The 13,108-nt window shown below is 26.5% G+C and overlaps 1 protein-coding gene across 1 annotated transcript in view; it reads left to right on the top strand.

Annotated features, from left to right (window-relative positions):
* Window positions 1-12,782: 12,782 nt before the first annotated feature.
* The window catches only part of zormin, a 513,722-nt gene continuing 513,396 nt past the window's right edge, over window positions 12,783-13,108 (top strand). Inside the window, exon 1 of the mRNA XM_075372750.1 lies at window positions 12,783-12,968. Coding sequence (XP_075228865.1) covers window positions 12,784-12,968 — 185 coding nt within the window. The 5' untranslated portion in view covers window position 12,783. The remainder of the gene's footprint in view (window positions 12,969-13,108) is intronic.

The raw sequence follows: 13,108 nt of genomic DNA, 5'->3' as shown, positions 1-13,108 counted from the left end.
TTGACCATCCCTGAATCCATTTTGACTAGTTTCTAGTTACTAGTCTGTGCGTACATACGATTAGCCGTAGGATGTTGAAATGTTGCATTTAGGACTGCTGTGACATTTAGTTGCTCACCTCCCCTTTTTATTGCAATTCACTGAACCAAAACGGCCCAAAAAAGCCCAAAATCCAAAAAATCATGATTTTGGACTTTTTCTTAACTTCAGTAATAAGCCTTCATTGACAGCTTTTCATCGATATATCATGAGTGTTACTTATTTTCATTAGTTCCAGAGTTTCAGACAAATTAAATTTTAATTAATAAAATATTTGGATCTTACAAGGCATATCGGTTCGAATCAGACTTCATCTCCTTTTCTTTTCTTTTAACTTTTTTTTAAAATTTAAATATATTTATTTATTAATAATTATTAACCTCTGATTATAAAAAAAATTACGATAAATAATATTTTTTCAATAATTACAATAAATAAAATATCAGAAGTTGCTAATGAAATAAAATGTTATGTACTTTTCATTTTTTTTTAAATTTAATAGGCGTACAAGATTTTTTATTTAGCTATTTCTTACATTTTTAAACAGTTATTTATATCTGAAAAACGGATTGATATATTTTAATAATATTTAATATAAATATTTACATCAAGGTTCCTTAAATAAAACAAATATGATGATTTTTTTTGTTCACCGATATAAAAATGGTGTCCATGTTAATTTTTAAATGATAATTATTTTGGCAATTGTGAGTTCTAGACGAAATATAACATTTTCCCCCTAAAATTGCATATTTTAACTTAATCCCCGCCACGTTTAGTAATCTGTCTAAACGAGTTTGAAAATACCCTGAATCATTTTATTTTGCCAACAATTCATTTAACCATTACTTCACAGCATTTTTTTCAATTTGTTATCACTCGAAAATCGTTTGCTAACTAAAGGTTCCTGCAGGTTTTTGAACATATGAAAGGAATGTATCATGGATGACTGAAAACATAACATCCGGATTTTCCAGAAAATGACATCATAGCTGCAGAATACAGCTCGACAAGCTTACCTGCGGTGTGAGTACAACGCCTTTTGTCACCGGTCAGTCAACTCTCATAAATCCTATTGTAATCTGCTTAGGTGGATAATTTTACTAAGAATTAGAAACAGTCCTTGACAAAAATCTGATTTTAAAATTAATGATAAATCCGAGATTGGTAGATTTTTCTGATATTTAATCATCATAATTCTTCAAGTCGCCGGTAAAATCGTGGGTCACCCGGAAAACTCGACTTTTCTTTCATTTACACCGTATCCTAGATCAAATTATCTACTAATTTTAGCTAATATCATGTTTTAAGAATCTAGAAAACGTATTCACAAATTTCACAGACCACGGTAATATTCATTTTAAAAGTTAAAAATTCCTTATAAATGAGTATAAAAAAATAGCAACAAAAAATAAACAACAGCAAACGTCGTCAAACAACCGGTCGATCTTGAATTCTGCAGAATTGTCAATATCTTTAATTAAATTATTTAATGATTTTTACCATTAAAATAGTTCTCGTATCCATTGTAAACGTGAGTTTCTAAAATTATGTGGTTTTTTATTCACTGTTAAAAAAATACGAAAAAAAAACAAAAAAAAAAAACGAACGTATGAGCCCGTTTTTAATTACGTAAATTATTACTTTCTATAACAAACGTTTGAAGATTTATGAAAATATTTTTGTGGTTGTGATAAACGTTTATGATGAAAATTATTTAATTATAATTTTCTTTATTTAAAGAAGGTGAAATTTTGTTTTATAAAAATTTAATTAAAACGAGATCGTTAGAAAAAATAAACAAAATATGGCTATTGTTTATCGCTTACATTACGTTGTAGAGTAGAATGATTTGCATAATTGATGGTTTTTATTTATAATTTAGTTGTAGAAATTATATTAATTATTTAAAATTATTATTGTCTAATTTTCAAATTAATGTAACCTACATTACAAAATAAAACTTCTTTCTGAAATTTATAATAGATTTTCTTGTATAATTATATTTGCTTTATATTTTTATTTTTTTAATGGAACTATTATTTTAATTAAAAAGTTATATTGAAATAAACACATAAATTAGTAAAATTATATATTTAATTGAACGTATAAAATTTACGTAACTGTTTCATTTATTAACTTTCTTCCTGTGTTTGTTTCCCACGGGTTTCTTTTCAAATTACTACATTACTTAGGATATTAATTTCGATTTCATTTTCAGGTAAGAAAAAAGTTAATGAAGGTAAAATAATTTTATATATATATATCCGTATAATCCTGCTTGTCCTTCATTTATTTATGTGTGCGCCATGATGAATATTCTTGATCTCCCTGATAATTGAATTTAATATTATGTATAACCCTTGAACCAAACCGGTGTAAAAATTAAAAAAAAAAAACGTTTTTCTATAGAACCCGAAGAAATATACCTGATTGTTAAAAAAAATGTATGCACGCGCGTGTGTATGTGTGTGTAAATTTTTACATAGAAATACGAAATCGTGTTCTGAACGTAGGAAATGGGTGGACATTCTTTAAATCCAGCGGATTATTTTTTTAAATCGGATAATTATCTCTTTCCAAAAGGGCTCAATTAGTATACAGTGATTCACTGACAATTTAACAAAATTTCGGTACATACTCTGCTGGTGAAAATAAGTTTAAATATGAAACATCCAAAACATTCTCATTGAAAATAAATGGTCCCAACCTTTTTTTTTGCATATAATATCGTACGAAACGTTTACGTGAAACCTTTTTTTCTGTGCGATATTTCTTGACTCCATATGTGATTATTTTTTTAATTAAAAATTTCACTTCGAGTAAATGCGGCTTCGTCGGTAGACAAAATAGAATCTACGTTAATAAAATTATATAGAAACTAGTGACGAAAACTTAAACGTACAGGAAAATTTGTAGAAAGTAGATTATGCACCTTATACAGATTAAAGGACGGAGTTTTATTTTTTCGAAGAATACGCCGTATTTTACTTTCTGTTTCGGTGCGTGTGTATGCAGTGCGGTAAGAAATTCTTTTGCTACTAATGCCTGGGCTACGTTCAGTGCGCTTAACTGTGTTTTCTTCTCCGAAATTATTCTTTTAATTAATTTTTCTTGCCGTTCAGCAATTTACGAAGAAGACGGCAATAATCCAATAGTACGTGAGCACTGAAATATCGAAGCAAAGGTTCTGTGAAATCTACTCGAAAAAATTTTTGATGATTTTCTTGCCGAGCAGTTCGTACGTTTCCATTGCAGTTCTCGTAAAAAATGATCACTGCAAATTCTTCATTGGAAAATTTATAAGGCATTGTTGGATAACGACATACACGCATTATTCCATTCTGTTATTTAAATGTTTATTCCTTTTCAATGCAATACAAAAAACTGAATCGTACTGCCCATTTATTAAATAAATTGTTTCAAACAAATTTAGATAAAATTAATTTTTAATTAACTCTAAAGACGTCTAATAAATTGTTTTAATAACGTATTGTTTTACTTGAATTTTAATTTTTTCTCTAAATTTTAATATTTTTATTTTTGTATTTTTTTAAATATTTCACTTTCATTACTGTAATAATGAACATAATATTATATTTCGTTTAATACCTAGTTAAAATGTGCCGCATTTTGATTTTTTAATATGGAAGTTATAATAAATTTAGTTCTTTTTACTTCTTATACACAAATTATAGTAAACGCGGAAATCTGAAGCTTAAGTTCAGAAATTATGTCCTTCGAAAAACGAATTACGATTTATTACTTCGTCGTACGAAGTAAAGGAAGATTGTGATCGCGAAAAATTTCGGTTTTCAGATTTCAACGGAAATATCCATTTTGACCATCCCTGAATCCATTTTGACTAGTTTCAGCGTGACATCTGTATGTACGTACGTACTTATGTACCTCGCATAACTCAAAAATGATGTACCTTAGGATGTTGAAATTTTAGATTTAGGACTGTTGTAACATCTAGTTGTGCACCTCCCCTTTTGATTCCAATCTACTGCACCAAAAGTGTCCAAAAAGCCCAATAACCAAAAGATTTAGATTTTGGACTTTTTCTTAAGTGCAGAGTAATAAACTCTCATTGAGAGCTTTTCAACGATATATCATAAGTGGTACTTAATTTCATTGGTTCCAGAGTTATATCCAAATAAAATTTTAATTAATGAAATATTTGGATCTTACAAGCGGAAGGCACATCGGTTCGAATCCGATTTTTTTTAAATTTAAATATATCGATTTATTAATAATTATTAACCTGTGATTGTAAAAAAAACATTACAATGAATAATAATTCAATAATAGTAAAAAAAAAATTCTTTATTAAAAAATTGGAGGATCGTATCTTACTTTCAAATGAAATAGGTTTAAATGAAGTGCAGTGGAAAATGTGTATATGTAATTTAATAGGCGTACCAGGAAGTCATGTAGTGTCCACATCAGATTTTTTTAATGTAAATTAATATAAAGAGGATACATTATTTTTGAAAATTTTTGTCTATTAAAAAGTACCGCAAGTCTTGATTTTATATTCATGTGTGATATATCATATATGTGATATATCATATCTTCTTTGTGATATATCAGATGAATACAAAAATGCTTAGATCTGTATTATTCCTATTCATTTAGATTGCAATAGCAACATGATACAGGTGCAAGTGTTGTGGAATTTTTTCAAATTTTTTATTTCTAAGACATTGGAATTTCATGAAATTTCTTTTTTAGAGTGCATACAGTTTTTCTTTCAGTTAATTAATTATATCTAATGTTAAAATATTTTTAATTTAAACCATTTTTATTTATATTTCATTTAAGAAAAAAAGATTTGTTATATTTTTATACGATTTGAGGAATATAATGCAAGTCATTGTTAAAACAAAAGGAATTGTTTCTTTAATTTATATAACAAAATTGTTTGGTTGTCTTAAAAATTAATTTTTTTCTTTATTAGATAATATTGATTTTTTTTTTTTTTTACAAAATTTAATATCACAAAACTATATTATTAGCTGCTGCTAAGCTTAAAAAAAATGAAGTATCAATGACATCAATAACCATAAAATTACAGCAAAAGTTATTGTTGTTGATAATTCTTTTAAAAAATTGAAAGTTAAAAACAACCTGGAGAATCAAGTTTTTTCTCGCATGACTTAAGTCAGCCAATACTGTTACATACGATGAACAAATGAAAAGTTAATGTTCATATCGAAAATACTTTTGTTGGTAGGTTTATAAATTTAGTTTCCTGTCAACACTGTATTACAGTATTGGTTGTTCATTGTTTTCATATTATCCCACGGTTTGTTCATGGATAGTCGGTTGACATCTCGACTGTGTAGTTTTATATATTGTTTGTATTCAGAGTCGGTACAATCTGTAGATTACTTTTTTCTTTTTGCCTAATTTATAATTCAATCTGGAACCTGTTTCATCAGTCAAGTTGTCATTCGTTGTATCTATTTAAGTTTTATGTCATGCAAAGACTATTTATGTCATACTTGTTCCCATCATATCCAGTAAGCTTAACTATATATATATATATATATATATAGAATAAAATTAAATTAGGTAGGATGATATTTACCTTATATCATTTTACATACACACAAGAGTACTTCCGCAATTTTCTCACATCTTCAGTTGATCCAATCTTTTAACTGTTCGTCTAAAATTGCATATTATAAATACACAACATTAACAAAATAAAATCTTGATAAATATAATACAATAAAATTTGTTAAAACTTTGGATATAAACTTTGAAATCAAAATGTAATTAAAATTAAAAAATCTTTTCTTTTTAAATTTAAGATTTAAAATCAAAATTAAAAGTTAAAAATTCCATATATAAAATTATGTTGATGAATAATAAAAATATTAATTAAAAGTTAAAATGATAAATATGTTAAAAAAGAATAAATATGTGTGTGTGGTTTGGCTAGCCAATATTATATTACCGTGTAGGATTTTAAATAGATTAAACTAAAAATTAACAATATTTGATAGTGCTGCTATTTATTGCAGCCTTTATTATCATGTCATTCTCATACTCTGTTTGTCAGTTGATCAAGCTGAATCCATTTTTACATTTATACACATAAAATCTCTCTAAGGCACATAGTCAACAATAGCAAGCCTAATCTCGTTGGTATAAATTACTCCAAGTTTAAGGAATGTCACCGGCAAAAGTAAAAGCTGTGAAAGTGTAGGATAATAATAATAATTTGTTTATTTATTTATTATTATTATTAAAAAAAACAAATAAACAAATTATTATTATTATTATTGTTACATTTTTTAATTTCAAAAATTTCCAAATTAGTGTAAATATCAGATATTAAATGTTTATTATCAGTAAAATAGTTAGAAACATTAGAAAAAGCCAATTTTCATTTTTATAATATCTGAAACTTTCAGAAAATCTGGTTTTGAAAGATCTAGTGGTCTTTCTTGTATAAATATGATCATAGCCATTACATTTTATTTTGTAAATTCCACCCAAATTATACAAATTATGTGAATAAGTATGTCTAATGTTTTATTATGTGATTGTCTGGTATGCAGGTTTAAACATATTTTTATCATAAACCTTTGTAATATTTTCAACTATGCTATCAGAATATATATATTTTAAATATTTATTGTTGATTTTTTGTATTTTATATATTGGCATTAAACATGTATTATTGTTAATTTTTAATATTTGTTTTTTGTATGTCAATTAAAAATTCACTAAAAGAATATATAACAATTTTTTTTATAATATGTATTTCTTTATTTAATTTATTTTTATTTTCATTATATTGTGTGTAATTAATTGCTCTATTAACCATGTTTGTATATGTATTAATTTTGTGTGACCGTGGATGATTTGAATACCTATGTGTTGTGGTTGTATAAGTAGTGGGTTTTCTATATACTGACATTATAAAATGATTATTTTTATTAATTTCAGTACTAATATCTAAGTAATTTATTGCCCTGTTTATATCAATTTTAAAAGTAAATTTTAACCCATTATAGTATGAATTTAATTTTTTCAAAATTATTAGATGTTCATTATATATAATGCGGTTATAGACTACAAAAATAACATCAACATACCTAGTCCATAGTAAAATAATATGAGTATGAGCAATGCCAAAAATAATTTTATTTTTGAAATCCTGTAGATAAATTGTTAAGAAAAGTAGAAAAAAATTACGTATATAAATTTAAATATATATATATATATATATATAGTATTTATTATTAACTAGCTACCTATTATTAACTTATTTTTCTTCTTTAGATTTCTTTGTCTTTGATTTTCTTATCATCTACTGACCATTTTTTTATATTTAAAATGAAATATTAAATAGATAAGAGTAAACTATTAATTTCTTCTTAACTACTCTTAATCTTTGCTGTCACATGTTGTAAAAGAAGACCTATATCACACTGAAGAGGTGTGTTGTGGTTAAAGTTTATAAGGTGATGGCCAGCTACTTTACCCAGTAAAACCGTACATCAATAGATAACAATTAATATTTTTGAATGGATAAGAAAATGAATTATACTTTGTTATTTAGCTAAATACACACGAAAGTGTTTTTTGCCCAGAAAAAACAAAAAAATAAATAAATAAAAAATTAATAAATTTAGATATGATTACAGGAATCCTCATGATAATAAAATAATTAATTAATCTTTTAAAATAAGTTATGTTTAATAGCATTATGATCGTATTTAAATATCTGTATTTTAATCTCTTTATTAAATTGAAATAAATAAATTTGTTACGGTTGATGTAATTACTAAACAAATAAAAATTCATTAATCAAACTAGTTAAAAATGGTAAAATTCATAATTCTTCCTACCTTTTTAGACTAATTTAAAAAAAACCCTACATTAAATTTCCATGGCAGATTGGTCGTGTCTTGAGCTTTCATCGGGAGGTCCGGGATTTTAATCCTGGTCAGGGATGGCATTTGTCATACTCTACAAAATTTCCATATTCCCATGTACAAAATTCAAGCTTCTGTGATGCCAAAAAAAATTGAGTAATTATCTCTGATTTTTGTATGTAAGTGTCCTTGAGTTGTGATGAAATCAGAAAATAATAATATGGATACTGACAATTAAATTTAATGCAATAAACAAATATGACTTAAAAAATAATACATGTATTAATGCTTTATTACTTGTAGTATAATAAAATTTACTAATCTGGGGTGAGAATAATTAGCTATCACTTCAATGCATGTGTCAGTCAGTGCATGCATGCATGCATGCGCGCGCGTGTGTGTGCGTGTGCATGCGCGATTTAAAAATAGTACTACTTTTCAATTAAAAAAATATATTTTTTTATTAATTTTTCAATTTAAATAATACTTTGTAAATATTCTCTTATGAATATTGTAATTGAACTGTAAGCAAGTATAATGTTCATAGGAATATTAAATATTGCAGTATATAAATATCAGTTGTTTGACATATTTTTATCACAATTCATTGGCACTTTTATATACATACCCATCAATACCAAGTTATCTATGAATGCATTGTTTTCATCACCTGTCTTCATAGCCAAGACATTCTATAATGATACTTATGAATAGCAACCATTATGCTTTGCTTCCACTCCTTGTACAACCTTATGCTGACCTCCTTGGTGGAATGATGCACCTTTGCCTGTGTTCAAATCCCAGTCAGGCATGGCATTCCTTAACAAATGAAAAAAAAATTACTAAAGGTGATTGTATTTGGTCATTAGCTGTAGTTATTACATGAATAAAGTAATAAATAACCTTTTTACTGCAAATAGAATGAATGACTGATATATTATTATTTTTTTTTAAATGCTAATAAATAGATTCTTTAGATGTTTGAAATTATTTATTTTTATAGTTTCAAGGTTTTTATTACTGCTAAGACACTAATTACTCATATATCATTTGAAAATCAAGGTCAAGCATATTTTTGTAACAAATTATTTATAACTAAGAGATAAGAGATGAACCAAAAATAGATTTATTTTCTGGTAAATATTAAATTATTTATTACTTTTTTGCATCTTTTATTTATTTAGATTAAAGAATATTTATAGTCCTCCATTTATTCAAATTGGATTTTCTTTACCAAAGATAGAAATGATTTAAGTGCAAATATATGTTCATTAGTCATTTAAGATTATTATGGAATGAAGAGTTCATCGATTCGTTCTGATCATGTTTAAAACTTTGAATAACTTTGTAGCTTCTAGTTTCTTGTTGTTGTCATCATTGTTGCCGGTTGTTATGGCTGTTAATAATCCTGTTGCCTGGAGGTTAGTTGAATGAATAAGCAACAAGTTGCACAATCATAGAAGTAATAGAGTTTTTAGCGGGATAGAAAGGGAAAGAGGAGGAAATGAAGAGAAAGAAGAACATAGTAATATAATAATCTCCCCAAAGTAAAACCTGTTTAATATTAGTTGGTTCATTGTAATTAGTTATCCAAGTCTCTTGTATAATTTTAAGTAATGTTAGGCTTTATTATTTAACATAATGTTACAGTTCATTTTTAACTACATTTTCTTATGCTTTATCTTTTTTGATTATAAATTAAAATTATATTTTTTTGAATATCTTTTCATTGTTAAAATGAATTGCAACTGCTTGAATAGATTATCTCTTTCTATTGATTTGGTTTAAAAAGATTGTTTAAACATTATTTAAAAGGTACTTTCTTGAAGTATTATTCAGAAGAATCTTTGAACAAGCTTTTAATTTTTAAGGAACTCTGTATCAGCTACTAGTGGTACAGTTCTGGTTTAATTTTAAAAAAATCTGTTCATACCTTCAGGGAGCCTAAAATCTAACTTCATCAAAAGTTTAATTTTTTTTTTAGAATATTTCTAATCCTTCTAATATCATAGCAACATGCCGAGTTTATAAATGTTTTTATTAGTATTGGAAGATATTGCAAATATTTCAGTATTTAATTATTATCTTTCAGATATTTTTTTTTTACATGAATATATTGTTTAAAAAATAAATGGCGTACATTAATTTCTTGTCTTATATCTTTTAGCTCAATATTTCTTCTTGTTGTAACTTGTGGGTAATGTACAACAACCACTGATCAGGGTTTTTTTCTCTGAAAATATTTTGTTCAATATTTATCCAATCTGTACGATGAACAGAATAAAGGTGTCAGAGTCAAATATCACCTGCATTTCCAAGAGCGTAGCAACGTAGACACTCAATTTAGCGTAATCCAATTTACTCAGTTTGTGCTTAACAGTGTAATTTCAATAGTATATAATGACTAGCGAAAAGGGCAACAGAAAACTAATTTATTATTAAATTATCTTGTAAACCCACCATGGGATGATTGCCATTCTTGAGAATGGCTGTGTTGTTTTCAAGAGTTACTTATCACAAAGTTACAAGTTACCTTCAACTATTATAATGGCACCTAATCTACATTCACATTTAGAGAGTTTGTTTCTAAACTAGGACCATTTGTCAGAGTTGAATTTATTATTATTGTTGATATTATTATTGGCATTTTTATTTTAGTGTCAAAATGAATTACCTTCCCCAAATAATAGAGGTACTCAACTGCATTGCTTTACACTAACTGTACCAGTTTTTGTTACGTTTGCAGTATTTGTGAAATACATGAGTAACAAAAAGCATCATTCAAGATAATTTTCAATGAAAGTAATGATGTTCATTCTTCAATCAGTTCTTGTAATAAACATAGTGATGCATTACATCTAGGACAGTATATAACTTGCACTTAAGAAGTGTAATGATGATCTCCAAGAGTATTTAGCTCTGTTAAGAAGGCATTGAAGGAGGCCAATTCATTTGACATTTACCATATTAAATTTAGTAAGGGATGAATTATTTTTTTGTAATGGCTGAGCCATTTTCAAGAACATTCTGTTGGTAGTTTCTTCCAAACTTGTATTTCAGGTAACCTACAATAGTTAGGTTGTGACACCCAACAATCACATGTAATAATATTCATTTGATGAAATATTATCATTACAGCCAGTATTCAGTTTTAGTTAGATTTTTGTCTTAATAATATAATGTTTCAAATCTGGTAAATCTATTTCAAGAAGTTTAATTAATGGGTAACCTATATAAATAATTGTTTACAATTACTTGAAGGTAGATTCATATGATAATTGACACAGTAAAGGAGTCTTTTAATATACAAAATCTTGCAGCTTTTCTTTTGATTAGAATATTATTTTTTGAAATTACTTTGAAGTCTTCAACAATTTTTAATAGTAAGTAGGGGATACTTTTTGATATTTTCTTTCTTAGAATAGATCTGAATGGGAGAAAAAATATTGTAATAAGAAAAATATACAGAAATTTTTTAATAATTATTATCTTAAAAATTTAGAAATTTTTAAGTAATAGTTAAAAATTGAATTTATAATTTATGTTGTGCTAACAGCAGGGGTTAAAGTAACAGAGGGGTCTGAACTCCATTCCAGTTCTGCTTTTAAGACAAATAAAAATTGTCCTTTCACGTAAAATTTATTTTAACTTAAAACTCTTGCCAACATTTTAACATTAATCATTCCTAGTTATCATATTTCTTTCTGAAAGACATTATTACTTCTTTAGATGATGTATGATGAAGGACACTGTGTTGCCAAAACTTACATAGGCAAACAGTAACACTAAAAATTTTAAAAGTAGACAAACAATAAAAATCTAATAAAAAACTAATTCTAATTTAAAACTAATCTGATAATAAAGCTAAAAATCTAATTCACAATGAAAAAATTAAACATTTGACATGAAAAAATTAAGGTTTGTTTCTTATCAATGTAAACATTGAAATGAATGTGCATTATTCATAAGACTGTCATGCAGCCAGCCACCTGTGACAGTGGACCATATTCTTGTGGTCTTCTATAATACAAAATCAAATGTAATGGTTTCTAAAAATTTATGAATACACCCCTGACTAACAGCTGATTTTTGTAAGAAAATTAATGTTACTTTATAAATGAATTGAAATATGTTTTTATACATATTTCAATTCATTTATAAGTATGACATACTTGTCATACTTGTTTTACTTGTTAAGTGTATTAGAATAGAATTATTTATTTATTTTTAAAGTGTGGATGTATTTCTTTATTTATGTTTGATTTCATTAAATTAAAATGTGACTGAAAGTTTCTATATTATTTATACATATTATCATGCAATTCACTGAGGTAAATGAAAATAGTTTAATAATGAGTAAAAATATCCAACCTATACCAGAAATTACCATACCTACTGTATATCAATTTCTTCTATTAACATAAGAAGTTTAGCCCACTGGGCTGGTCTATAGGTTAACTCATCATTGCAAATCAGCTGATTTCAAAGTCAAGCGTACTAAGGTTCAAATCCTAATAAAGCCAGTTACTTTTATATAGATTTGAATACTAAATCATGGATACCGGTGTTCTTTGGTGGTTGGGTTTCAATTAATCACACTTCTCAGGAATGGTTGACCTGAGACTGTACCGGACTACAGTTCATTCACTTTCATACATATCATCCTCATTCATTCTCTGAAGTAATACCTTAAGGTGGTTCCGGAGGGAAACAGAAAAAGGAAAGAACATAAGAAGTTTAATTAATTGTTTTCAATATAGAAACACCATTATGTAATAGTTGAAGTATATAACAGGTAGTACTTCTTGATTATTTATTGATTATCAATTTATTGTTATGTTATAGGATGGATGCTGTAAGTGTATTGGGAGCACTGCAGTCAAGAGCAGCAATCATGCCGGGTAGCAGAGATAAAGAAAAGAGACCTCTTATATTAGTACCTGTTCCAGTAGAAACGACAGTAGCCACAACAACCTCCTATAATACTGAACACTTAGATGCTTGCCTTAGATATTATCTTTCTATAATGAGGTATGTTTAATAAAAAATAATAATTTAAATACAACTATTTTTTTTTTTTAAATAATGAATTGATCTTTTCATTAGACTTTTTTTTTATATACGAATAGAAAATAAGTACAATGAAACGCTGAATACTATCTGTCTACTAA

This window comes from Lycorma delicatula, chromosome 8, assembly GCF_047948215.1.
Source record: "Lycorma delicatula isolate Av1 chromosome 8, ASM4794821v1, whole genome shotgun sequence".
NCBI lineage: Eukaryota > Metazoa > Arthropoda > Insecta > Hemiptera > Fulgoridae > Lycorma > Lycorma delicatula.
The sequence above is the reverse complement of the archived record's forward strand: the minus strand, read 5'-3'. Positions and strand labels throughout refer to the sequence as shown.